We start from the raw sequence: 14,240 nt of genomic DNA on the forward strand, positions 1-14,240 counted from the left end.
AAGCTGTCGTCTTTCAGACATTATTTGCCGAGTAGTTCGAACCCTGAATGCTGATTGCTGGGGTAAGCAAATACGTAAGCAAATAAGGTATAAAGAAGGTGTGTCATATGGATAATATACCACGACTAAAAGCTGTTCTTAGACACATCGCAGAGTGCCTGGAAACAGCGCTTAGCTGTGGTATATTAGTGATAAATCACAGAACTCTGAGATGCCTTTTTGCTCTTCTATACCGGTTACCAATTCAAAAGAGAAAAATAAAAAAGCAATGTCATACCCGTGATATACTGTCTCTTATAAGGGTATAAATCCCCTGCGATGCATCATGCCAAAAACAGCTGTTAGCCACAGTAATTTGGCCATTTACCACACCCAGTATTACCTTAGTGCTTCCATATACCACAGCTACCAGTAAATCAGCATTCAGGATTCAAGAGTCAAAGCACCCAGTCATAAAAGAGGGTATACAGCAGGAATGACAGAAAAAGCGGTTTTACAGTTCTAATAACATCGGTATCCGGATAATAAAACAATAAAGCACCCCTGCGGTTTGTTGCATATTGTTAGCACACCATGGCTAAGGGCTGAATTAACCACATACCAACACCTCCTAGGGTCTTGTTTGCATTTACAATGTGATGGGCCACTAGCTACCAGTACAGACAGAAAGACGGTATGTGAACAACATACCTTGACCTTCATCATGAAAGCTTTTCATAACGTTAGCAGTTCTGCTATGTAGATTAATACGTTCCCTCTCTACTCATCAAAATATCCAATTCCATTTACACAAGCAATCTCTCCGATATGTTGTACTGTTCATCTCGGCTTATTGCAAATGCAGTCACTTGCACTTAAGGTCACTTTACGCATAATGGACACCTGAATGAGACCCCCGTCGATACATCAGATTTGTGTGGCGGTAGAAATCAAAACTTACCCGTTACTGTCCAACTGGAGCTGTTCATGTTAATATGGGGGAGATCAAGTCATTTGCCAATGCATTGCTTAATGGCAGAAATCTGAGTTTAATTTGCAGTTATTGTCCTTGGGCCTTCCTGGGGTTTGGGCCAATGAATTCAAACAAGCCGTACTTGTGAATTTGTTACCATATCATTTTGCCTTGCAACTCATTGCTGTCTTGGTTTCCACTGCGTAGCACAGCTGTGTGCGTGTCCATGTGTGTGTGTGTCTGTGTTGCATGCAAGAACGTGTGTCAGAGACAAACAGCCTGGCCTTCTAATCTGAGGGGAGTGATGCATGTCCGCACACCTGCCCGATCCTGCACTGATGATGCTAATGTATGCTAACGACCCAAGGCCCTGGTGCTGGCGAAGGACAGAGAGAGGCCAAGTAGCTGTGATCTCTGCCCAGGTCTGACTCATGTTGCCCTGGGGTGGCACAAAGCGAGGTAGTGGGTGGAGTGCCATTTAACTGACCTACTGCTGCAATAGGCCTTATTAAAGAGGGCATCTGCCAGCGTACATGGGCGCAAAACACAAATGAAGACACTCTCTTGTGGTATCTATCTAGTGCTCATACACACACAAACACACACACACACACACACACACATCCAGCAAGCATAACGAGAGCAGGAAAACACTCCTAAGAATGTAGAGGCCTACAGCAGTTTTATAGGCAGTGATTACACGGAATGGAGCAGAAAGCAACACACAAACACACCAGACTAATCATGTGCCCGCACACATATTGCAGGGGTATAGGGTTATGGCCAGCACGATTAGCACAGCAGCCAGGTCATCTCCTGACCCGGAGAACCAGGTAAGAGGGAGAACCAGGCCCGGTGAGAGCCAGCCCCGGAGCACATCCATCATTAGGAAGCACTGTTCCGGACAGTCGGTGAACACACCCATGGGAATCCATACGTGCCCGGAATGACGGACCCTCCCAGGGGTTGCCCAACGTGTCCAGAATGACGGATGTTACCCAGGGGAGGGAAGTCGAGGGTGGAATGACCGATTCCTCCCACTAGACAAGGGACGATCGAAGATAACGAGTGGGTCCTTGCAGGGGGTGGGACGACCAACGGATGTGTGGTGCAAGCCAGGTGGAGGTGGTGGAGTACAGTCTGGTCTGTACTGGGAGAAGGTAGGAAGGTGTGGCACGGGTGGGGGTGATGTTAAAGGAGAGGTTTCAAACAGGTTTAATATGAAACAATTTTGCTTAATTCAATGTATTCTTCAAAGTATAAGATGGACATAAAAATCCCCAAAATCCCATATTCACACCCCTCCTAACAGACACACCGGCACTCGCTGCCTCAGGTCACCTAACAAGATCAAGGGCAAAATGAGAACATTTAGAATTCAATTAGGTGACACATTATCCAATTTGAGGGAGAGGTTGCAGCAAAGACCACATTACATTTTAGTTGTTTAGCGTGTACTGTCATCTGGTGCATCTTACTATAATTGTTCCTCAAATAAATTTTCTCATACTATATTGGTCTGTACCTAGCTTATTCCATAGAAAAGACTACTGAGGTAAAGAAGAGAAATATACTGTCAAAACCAAATCTTCCACTAGTTCTCATGTACTTTCTCATGTAATTTCTGTTGTGCTCAGTACAAGAAAGCAAAGAACAACATATTTGCTCAGTAACAAACAGGGGGACAGCTTGATAAATAAAGAGGGTCGTGTGAATAACGAAAAAACTAAGATCAATAACCGAGGTCATTGAAAGACAAAGGGATGAAGAGCCAGAGATGGTATAGAACAAAGTGAACATTTGACATGGAGAGAGAGGTGGAGACAGCGATGGTACGACAGAGAGCGATGTGTGGGGGAGGCAGAGAGTGATGGCCAGGGAGAGTGATTAAAAGAGGTGTAGTGATATAGAAAGAGTAAGGGGGTGACAGGGTGATGTAGAGAGAGATTTGGCCAGGGCAATTAAATCAGTTAATGGCAGACATGTTAAAGTGTGATTGCACATATTTGTTCATTAGCGTTGGGTTAACTGTGTACACAACACAGAGTTGTGATTGCAGGGTTTAAGGGATCTGAGCAGCTGTTCCATCTCTCACCTCTCCCAACCACTTGCAACCTCACAATGTGTCGCTCAGCCTAATAACAACAAAGCAACACTTTATTTTTTAAACTCCCCGCTTCTCTCACTGACAACCCGCATGCCCTGACCAAGCATTCACAACAGTCTCACACACACACACACACACGTCTCTGCCTCGTTAGTTTGTTTACTTTCACCACAGAAAAGATGAAATCCTGCTCAAACCGACAGCAGTAACAAGATTACACCCCCCCCCCCCACACACACACTCAGTACACCCACACACAGTACACCCACACACAGCCTGACTACTTGACATTGTGCTGAGACAGTGTATCACCCAGGCAGAAAGATGCAGCTACAGTGAGACAGCTACAGACGGCAACACCCTCCAGAACCGACAGGAGAGACTTGTTGACAACAAAAACAAGTCACAAATACACAACTCCCAAAATATAAAACCCCTGTTCCAACCACGACCACGGCTGGTGCAAAGGCTGTGGAAAGGCTTGGTGTTATCTAATAGCACAAGAAAGTGATGAGAAATAAAGAAAAGTATTCATTCACTCCAAAAACATGCCAGATGAAAGACATTCAAAAGCATTTGACTATATGAATAAACCAAAAGCCTATATGAATAACCAAATAAAGCTGTTCCTGAAAGACGACAAACTAAAAGTGATCGAAAGATTACGCGAAACCGACAATCAATCCTTACAGACTTCGTCACAACACCAAACCTCCAAATGGACAGACAAAAACAAATGAACAAACAACAGAAAACATGATGGAAAGAGATGTAGAGAACTCCTGTTCCCGTTCTTGTTCTTTCGTTCCATTTGTGGACTGACCTTGCATAGCTTGTGGTAGCGCGGGGATGAGATGGCCATTCTCTGAAGCCTGTGTAGGAAGACCACCACTTTCTGGAGAGAGGTGCGGACCATGGCCATCATTTTAGGAGTGCCACAGGTCGGCAGCCTGCTCCGAGTCCGCATGGCACCCTAGCACTGCCCGGCCCCGCTCATATCCTCTCCTCCTCCTTCGCCCGGCGACGCACCACAGTAGAAGTGACGTGAACACACACACACGCTCCGTCTGGCACACACGCTTCGATCGGCATGCCCCCCCTCCCCCCCACTTGCACGTACTCGAGGGGACACAGTGCGCGGTCAGTCCCTGCACACTTTCGCAGCAAACGCTTTCTTTCTTTCTTTCTGCCTGACAATCACACACACGCAGTAACTCACACTCTCAGGCACAACCTCTCCATATGCGCTTTGAAACACAAAGTCTGGGATTTAAATAAAAACACTCCAGGGGGAAAAAAACTCACTGTCGCCACCCTTTTAGAAGCCAGGGGTCAAAGAAGAAAAAGGGGGAAAAAAGGAGAAAAATCTGCCGATAAGCGAAGAAAGAGAAGGATTGGGGGAGGCGCAAGTTGCACTGGAGGAGCTGAGGAGAGATGCGCTGTCCTTCGAGCGACACTTGCTCTGGACGGCCAGAGACGAGAGCGGGACTGAGGCGGTGGCGCTCCGCGGAGAAAACCCTCGAGCGGACAACAGAGACAGAAAGGGATGGATAGAAAGAGAGAGAGACAGGGAGAGAGCGAGAAATCAGGAACGCTGGAAAATCAGAAGATAGAAGCTCCCTCCGCCACAGAGGGAACAGCTCTCAACAAGCCAGTGGACGACTCACTGGGTGAGAGGAAACGAGAGCGTGAAAGAAGGAATGAGAGCGAGAGAGCGGGGGAGAAATCAGGAGAGAGAGCGACATGCAGAAGAAGCGTGTGTGCGCGTCACAGATGTAACGATATGCTCCGACACAGATACAGCGGGATGAGAGAGCAGTCTGATAAGAGAACATAGAGAGAGGGACAGCTGAGAGGAACCAGAGGAACTCAGCCAAAAGACTGGCCACCCCCTGCAGAGTCATTCCTAGTGGTGTTTCTTACCAAGGAGTTTATCCTGGCCTTCAACATCTTATCTGTTGCCCCTCGAGGGTTTTAGGCTGGGATAAGTGTAGAGGAACTCCGTGACAACTGCTGCTGTAAAAAGGTTTGATTGATGATTGGCAAAGGCAGATAAAAGGGTTAAAGGAGAACTTTTTGTGAGTGAAAGAAAGAGGGGAAAATAATAAAAGTGAGGGGTAGAGCATTAAAGAAAAAAAAAGAAATACAGAAACAGAGGGTGCATTAATGAAGCGGTAGCCTCCCCTCACCCCCACCCCCACCCCCACCCCCACGATCTGAAGCTCAACAACATGTCTTCCCCTGAGGAATCCCCCCTCCAGCATGACAGACAAAACACTCCCCTGACACCACAATTGGCTCTTTACAGCTCGCAGGTACTCATGAATAAAGAACACACGCCCACACACACAGAGATGCACGCACAGTAAGCTATAAATACGAGTGTGTGTTTCCGCTTAGAGCTAAGGGACATATATTAATGCCCATATGCCCTCTGCCTGGCCTGTCACTTCACATCCAGGGAAAAGACTCAGTAGCAGGAATGGAAAATGTGGCTTAGCATTGAACAGGCACACACACAATCCGCACACACACACACTCACATCTATAGACACTTGTGCTCAGTCAAAAGTGTTTAATCGAGTGCTCCGCAAAGAGCTTGGTTTAGCCAGGTCTTAAATCGGGTGAGCAGTAAATGTATGCCGTCTTTCCACACAGTTATCGATTGTTCTAGGGGATTTACAGAAGGGAATACAGTTAGCAAGCCCAGTTAGCGATATTGTGCTGACAGCGCTGGGGTTCCAGTAAGAACCATTAGCATATAGCGTATGTCATCCCCAGGGAGCTTCTGATTCAAAAAACTTGAATGCCCTCAAAGAAGCTAATCATGGTTTGCAGCAATCTCACCACGTATCGACGGATTCTCATAACCGATCGTTTTCGGCTGAATGGAAGCGACTGTTTGAGCAGGACTTGTAACACGCACATGCCCGCGCACGCAAACATGTCAAGCAATGCAGAATTTCTGCCCACATATCAAGGTAAAAAGGTCATCCGAGTTGCTCATCCGAGGACACACGCATACATGTGTCCAGGGTAAGTTAGTTGAAAGCGCCTGTTCACAGTGTGCTCCCTGTGGATGTGTTGACCTCTGCCCTCCATCCATGTCTAGCGTTGTGTCACCGTACTCCGGTGCAACAGTGACTGAGAGAACGGGACGGATACAGGAGTCACCGCAGCAGAGCATGAAGAAGGCATCCATCGCAGTACCATTTTCTTTGCCCAAAGGTTCAAAAAGACAATGGAACTTCCTGGAAACAGGCATCACCTGCATATTTTTATGGCCCCACACCAGACAGAAGAGAAGCAAAATTAACCAATACAGCTTGTATCACCTCACCGTCTCCTGTCAGTGGTAACAACAAACACTAAGATACTTCATTCGGTGGCACCAATCTAAGACCAAACCCCTGAGGGAAAAAAATGCATCTTCCCGAATAACGTAGTTATACTGAACCACTCTAAAGACAGAAGTAAGGCAATGTTGGCTTGATGTTGATCAGTTACGGCCGGTTCGCTGTGAATGAAGGAAGGTTCCGGGTGAATGTCTCCTCACCAGCCATGTCACTGGACATTGTCGGAACTGCTCTCTCTCTCGTTCATTCCCTTTCATTAATCAAGTTGCCCTGTAGCTCTGAGTGCAGTCCATCAATCATACCCAAAGTTGAGACAGAGCCAGAGATTGAAAGAAGGGGTAAGGAACCAGAGACGGCAAACACCAGAAGGGTGGACAAAAGCCAATTTAAGGAAAGCTCAATTTGAAATAACAATGGTATGTGGCTTCATGTGGGTGAAAACAGAGCTGGATAGAAGAGGCCATGTTTTTTCAAAAAATTGTTGCTCTAAAAGGACATTGACACTGGGGCTCTTTAGCATTTTTAATTAAAACACAACGTGTCTGTGTGTGTATGTACCCTTTCTTAGGTCTACACACATACAGTACCGACAACCTGAACGCTATGGGGCAAGGATTTTGAAAGGTGTCAGAAGTGTTCCACAGGGATGTTGGCTCATGCGGTTGTAATGGCATCACACACTGGCTCCAGATTGGAAGGTGTTACATTCACGGTTCAAGCAGCTCGTACTCTCTCACCACCAAGAAGCTTCACTGGGAGCCAGCCACCCAACAATCAAACCATGCCTAAAAGCGCTTAGGTCCCATTCCATATCTAATGTACAATAAAAAATGTTTTATAAAATGCCTTGATGCCAGACTGCATTCCAAAGCAAGCTATTGTCACGGCTATTGTCACGTGTCTTCCGTAAGATTCATTTTCATACCGAATAAACAGAGCACTTGGTGTACATCTTCTTCTACTCTAGTGAGGACAAATGATAATATTATATTACCTTGTGAAGAGATTATATCAGTTCCCACGAGGAAAAAGGCTTCTTTTGGGGGGTAAAGGGAGTCTTAGGGAGTTTTTCCTAGCCACTGAAATCCAACACTACTGTTGTTTGATCCTTGGGGTTTAAGGCCAGGTGTCTCTGTAAAGCACTTTGTGACAACTGCTGTTGTAAAAAGGGCTTTATAAATACATTTGATTGATTGATTGATAAAGGAAAGTTTTTTGGAGAAAAATCTGATTCCTGTTCAGAATCCAGTTATGGGCCCCATAAGGATAGTAAAAGGTAACGTGTGTGTGTGTGTGTGTGTGTTTGGCCTTATCCTAAGGACAGTATGACAGAAATAGCTGGAGTGGGAGAATGCGTGACAGCCCTGAGGTTCTTAGAAGAGAGAAGCGGGGGATCTAGATCTGTCATTTCTACAATGCAGGTAAAACATCACAAGGACAGACCCCTATGGCCTTATCTGGAGTACCACGGGAAGAACATTTCTACCTTTTTCTCTTCCCCACTCATCCTCTCTCTTTCACTCGCTCTCTCAGCACACTCCCCATAGACACAGGAATCAATGTGGCTTCCAGACGATTTCTTATCACACAGACAGGGACATTGTGGCACAGTAATAGAAGGGACACGAAGCGGATGAACAAATAAAATCTGAAGCAGATTGGCATGACTGTGCAGTGTGTATATTATCATCACTGACAATAGGCTGTTGCCGAAGAAACACAAGAAGAATTCTGACCGTTGGTATCTCATGATGGAAGACACTGACCTCTGACGTAAGAGGGGGTAAAATTACACAAGCGACAGGCGAGAGGACAGTCAATTGCAGAACAGCGCAGGGACAGACAAATCAATAAGTGACCACACACACCCACCCGCCCGCCACATTTCACACACAAACACATTCCGCAAGATCTGCTCATTAGCCAAAGACTATCTTAATGAGGAATAGCAGCAGGATAATAGGATAACATGTCCCCGTTACCCACAAACGGACACATGTATACACACGCCGGCGTCAACCTCATTCGTTTAACCTCTCTCTGCATTCAGGCCATGTAACTACATGTACTTAAGCAATAAGGCACAAGGGATGTGGTATATGACTTATTTCCCACGGCTAACAGCTGTTCTTAGGCACGATGCATGCATTGTACCTGGACACAGCGGTGTTATATTAGCAATACATAAAAACAAACAAAGATGCCTTATTGCTCTCATAAATTCATTACCAATGCTGTAAGAGCAGTAAAAAGTAGGGAGGCACTGATTCGAAAACTCTTGACAGATACTGATAGCCGATATTCATATACTATAATGGTCGAACACCGATGTTTTGTCATCTCTGTACCTGTGCACCCAGGAATTAAAAGAAAACATTGTTTCTGATGGTGCTTATTAACAAATAATAAGTTAGTTTATATATATTTTATATAACAAAAAGTCTCTCCAAATTCTCCAAATAGAACATTTATAAATTACGAGAGAAATAAACATTCCCTTTTTGTAAATACACATTATACAATGCCTGGATATAAAAGTAGGAAATAAGGTAGGTAATGTATTTAACTATCAAAACTGATTTAAGAAATGCCATTGTTGGTTTTTGGATAGGAAGTAATTTGCTAATTAGTAATTAGTTTAAATAAGCAGTTTTTCTGAAGATCGTTAAGTGCTCTGACAGTTTGTGGCCTTAAATGCACTTAATTCTTCTAAAAAAAGCATCAAGTAATCGTCACCAGCAAATGTGCTAGGTAGAATAAAAATCTATCAGTCACTCATATTAGCAGACAACCCTGATCAATTTATACCATTAAACACGTATATGCTGTGTAATTGGAAACAACTGGAAAGGAAAAAAAGAATAGCATTTCTGGTAACATATTGCTGCTCAATTAAAATAAATCTTGTGACCTCACCAGACTCTACTATATGCCAAAAAAAATCACAGATCGGATATGTTCAGCTATGACTGAAAGGAGGTTCCCGTGGTAACTGAGACAACACTTGCAACCGTCTATTTGACATCATTTGCTACCTGACTACAATCTGACTCAGTTTAAACTCAAAACTAACATTGAAAACCAGATTGTGTTAATAAAACAATGACAACAAATTGAAACCCAGGAGATTTTCAGGTTAAGGTTATTCTTTCAACAATCCACTTATCAACAATAGGCTACCACACTTGCTGTTCCGCGAGCTCGCTCTCCCTGTCTCCTACTGAAGACCATGCACACAATGCTGCTTGCGCAGAGGACAGAGTGCCCTATTTCTCAAGACAAACTTGAATACAATAGCACCAGGACCTCAAAGTCAGGAATACACTTCTTTTCTTCCTGTGGCAGCTATGAGGGACACAGCAGAAATCCTGGAAAGCACAACTGGTCTGAAATACCAGGCCAATATGTAGCTATGAAACGCAAATCTGTAGATGGGTGTGGCCTACCTCCAGTTGCCCCCTCAACTCCTTTAGATGGGCGGAGTCCTGGGAAAGCTCCACCCTCTGGGAGGCATCAGCCAGGACATTTATGGTGGTCTCTGCCTCCTGCAGCCACTTGAGGAAGGCCTCCAGCTCCCTGAGGGACATCTGCAGAGCCTTCAGGTCGCTGTCCAGGCGTGCTTGCCGCTCGCTGGCCCTGTCAAAAACATCGACATGACAATTAATACATCAGCTGATAGGTGTGTTGATCACTGATCAGGCTCTTGTTTGGTTGACAATCCATCATTGAAAGTTAGCCAAGTCATGGGGTCAAGTTGTTCAAGATATGATCAAAAGGACGTGTGTGTGTGGTGTGCACGTGTGGAAGTTGATGATTGTGGGCTCATGTCCACCTTTTGTTGAGGCTGTTCCAAGCTTCATTGTGTTTCTCTGCAACCTCTTTGATCCTCCTCGTGTCGTCAGCGGAATACTCTTGCAGGAGTTGATTGGACAGCTCGTTAAAGGGTGTTATAGCAGCCTGACCTCTTCCCAGGTCCTGCAAGAAGAGCTGGAGAAAAAGACAACAAATGTTTCTAACCGCCTGAAATCCTTCACCATATGGTTTACTAAATCTCTTTACATCCTTTTTCATCTCACAGCATCATGATTTCCTCAGGATCTCATTTTGATTGCTAAAGGTACGGTGAAGCATTTAATTAAATAGCAATTAATAATGACTTATCAGAGCAGGCCTGTTTTGAGCATCCTACTACAGTACAGTGACTTAGACATAGCTGCCCTCTACTGTTTGACAGGGGCATCAAAGCCAGCCTGCGTGAAAATGTATGACCATGTCAATCCCCTCAAGAGGAAAGCTCAAGGCTTTACCATGATCGGCCTGTAGGGCGTATCTGATCAGGACACTATAAGTGACTGAACGATAATGAGCTCTGTCAGATGATCTTGCTCATTGCTGTAATCAGCATGTCACTGTGACATCAAAACACAAGACGGGTTTTACATTAAGCCATGTATCAGGGATTTTTTAAGTGACAGTGAATCAATTAGTCCATGTTAGCTCCAATAATTTATATTGGTGGACTATTCTAGCATTAGCAACCATCTATCTAAATTTGAGTAATCATGGTTCCCCGATTTTATTTTTTCAGTCATTTTCACTCAGATATCATATTCAAAAAATTTGCCACTGGCAACTCTCCCATGTGTGACAGTTATCAAGCTTCAGAGTGCACTGCTACATAGCCTTGCCACTTATGCCCTAGTCGGCACAGCTTGTGATCTGAAACTTTCTGAGTTCCTGGAAGCTGCAAAAGACCCTGACCCGACAAAAAAAGTAGGTTCCTTGAAATAAACGATGGCAGAGCGAACTGGGAAATACCATGGTCAAAAAGTTCCAGTCAAAAGCTTGGACACCTACTTATTAAAATGTATTTCTTTAGTATGAGCAGTTCGTTGCCATAATGTGGATTACTACAGTACAGACACACTGATGTTCTTGTGTATACCCACCCTAGCTTGTCACCCTCTGTATATCCAGCCTAACACATTAAGGAAAGGAATTCCACAAATTCACTTTTAACAATGCGTTTATTTGAAATGCATTGTGCAAAGCTGTCATCTAGGCAAGGGTTGGCTACTATGAAGAATACAATGTGAATTATATTTTGATCTCATTAACACATTTTTGGTTGCTACGTGATTCTATAGGTGTTAATTCATAGTTTTGACGTCTTCACTATTATTACACTATGTGGAAAACAGTAAAAATTAAGAAATACCCTTGAATGAGTAGGTGGTGTCCAAACCGTCGACTGGAACTGTCCAATACAATAAAATATCTGGGAATGTTCCTCTCTGTTTATGACTATTTGGCCAAATCATTTGATGATAAGACACCAAATACATGTTCCTCCATTCTAATGGGGTAGTGTGTGTAAGTGACTCACCGGAGTAGTATGGTCATCATTCATTTAATTATTCATTTTCATTCCTTACTTTATTACTTAATTTTATTTATGCCCATCTGTTGCATGACAGTGATAATAACATTCTTACAAGTTCTCTCAGTCCTATGGCAAAGTGTGTAAAATTGCAAGGAATTAATAAAATTGCATAATAAAATTAAATAATTTCTAAAAATCCTAGATCTGGCAGAACTCTCTCCACAGACCCCTGGTCAGGTTGTGTCCCACCAGTCTCCAAAGCCATGACTGCATCCCTCCTCACCTTGTTGTCATTGAGCTGTTTGGTCAGGGGTTCCCTGGAGAGATGGAAAAGATCTTGCAGGCGCCCATCGTTCTGACTAATCAGAGCCTTAACCTCCTGTCTCAGCTCCTCCCACTGGTTGCTGTGTCCAATCATATTATCCAGCTGCTGGAGTCGCGTCTCCACACCGTGCTGCGTGTAGTCCCATTGGTTCCGCACCTTCTCCACTGCAGAGAGAGAAAGAGAGAGAGAGAGAGAGAGAGAGAGAGAGAGAGAGAGAGAGTGAGTAAGAGAATTTCTGAAGGGATTGAAGCCATTGGATTGTGTGTACCCCAAAAATACACTTGCTTTCCTCAGTGAGTGTACGTACATTTCTCAGTGATAGAGGTACGGACATCCAGGTTGGAAGTCTTGTTCTTGATGTTCTGGGCCAGCGTGAAGATGTCCTCCAACTGGGTGTGACGCTGCTCCAGGTCACTCTTAGTCACCTGGACAAAATAATCACTTACCAATCAATCAATCCAGGCGCCATGTTTGGAGACAATAAAACATTGCCTTAAAACAGAATAACCTCATAACAAACAGAAACATGGAAGCGGATGAATTATGGTTTGGAGGTGCTTTGTTGCCTCAGGGCCTGGCCAACATCACACTGAAACTGAGAATTCTGGACAAAGGTAAAGCCATCTGTCAAAAATATGAAGCCTTACCAAACACAGACTTTGCAACAGGACACTGATCCAAAACACACAAGCAAAGCTCCAACAGAAAGAAGGCTCAAAAATAAGAAATGGAGGATTATGGAATGGTCGAGCGAAATCCGAGATCGAAACGCTGTGGGGGATTTGAAGCGGGCCATGTATGCAGAAAGCTTTCAAACTTGACACCGTTAAAGCAATACTGTACAGAAGAGTGGGAATTAATTCCTCACAGTCGATGTAAGAAACGAACAGACAGTTACAAATAACAGCTACAAGAAGTAATTTCAGCCAAAGTGGCCAAAACCAGTTATTGAAGCTTTCTAGGGGGGTGTACATAATTGTACTTTTTAGTCATTTAGCTCACAGAGTAACTTACAAACATTATACATTGCATACATTTAGTAATTTCCAAGTACTCCAGTACCCATTCATACACAGACCTGCAGGCGTCCAATGGTATTGTGGATCTCGTCTAGGTCACCTACGGTGACGATGTTGGACTTGAGCATCTGTGTAATGAGCAGCAGCCAGTCAGCTAGCTCGGTAGCTGTCTTGTTCAGGTCCGTGGGGGCCACCTGATCTGGGCTGCGTGAGGTCTGGTGGCAGGGTTCCTCGCTCATTTGTACAGCTGATGGGACCACCAAGGATGGACTGGAGGAGGGGGGAGCTGAACGAAAGATGGAGAGATGCCGATTCAACATTTATTTGGGTATAGCCAGATTAAAAATATTTATTTTGAGTAACCTCAGAATATATTTAAGCAAGTCACATTTGGAATTTCATATCTTAACACGTTGCAAATACGGTTTATGAAAACGGATCCGAAGAAAAATGGAAAGGTTGCACAGTAGTAACAAGTGTTATTTTGGTACCGGATTTTTCTTTTTGCTGGACGACATGGTGCGTCCATAGAAAAGACACAGGATGTTGTAAAGTAGACATAGTGGGTTGTTGAGAATCTTTCAGCCTGCCGTCCATAGCCTTCCAGTCTGCTGCTAGCTGCTCTATCATACTCTGAACAACACAAACACAGCATTAAAACTATGAAACCTTTGTGCTTACACTGCATTTAATTATGTTACAAAAGCATTGTATTGGTGTCATGTTAGCTGTGTGTCGATGGGACTGCGTGTTGATGGCTGTTTGCCAAAGCAGACCTTCTCATGGGGCTGCAACTGCTGTCGTCTCTGTAGTTCTATAGAGCGGGCCAGAAGATCCTCAAGTTCTCTCTTACGCTCCCGCATAGCTGCTTTCAAAACCTGCAGCACAGAGACAGCCACAGTGAGACAGACCAAAAGAGAGACAGACAGACAAAGAGACAGATATACACCGAAAGACATACAGACAGACTAACAGTAAGACAGGAATTCCTGAATGTCTCCATCCTAACTGAGAAACAGCTATAATCCAATGAACAAAAGGTACCTTACATAAGCTAAAATAAAGCAGCGGGCTAGATTCAGGGCTCTGCGAAAGCAG

General features: G+C 44.3%; 1 protein-coding gene across 1 annotated transcript in view; it reads right to left on the reverse strand.

Moving 5' to 3' along the window:
- Positions 1-14,240, reverse strand: part of utrn (utrophin) — a 223,198-nt gene that overhangs the window by 126,568 nt on the left and 82,390 nt on the right. Inside the window, 7 exon segments of the mRNA XM_029114547.2 lie at positions 9,862-10,051; positions 10,248-10,402; positions 12,082-12,287; positions 12,431-12,548; positions 13,202-13,428; positions 13,634-13,775; positions 13,919-14,020. Of these exon segments, the coding sequence (XP_028970380.2) occupies positions 9,862-10,051; positions 10,248-10,402; positions 12,082-12,287; positions 12,431-12,548; positions 13,202-13,428; positions 13,634-13,775; positions 13,919-14,020 (1,140 nt within the window).

This window comes from Esox lucius, chromosome 18 (genome assembly GCF_011004845.1).
Source record: "Esox lucius isolate fEsoLuc1 chromosome 18, fEsoLuc1.pri, whole genome shotgun sequence".
Taxonomy (NCBI): Eukaryota; Metazoa; Chordata; class Actinopteri; order Esociformes; family Esocidae; genus Esox; species Esox lucius.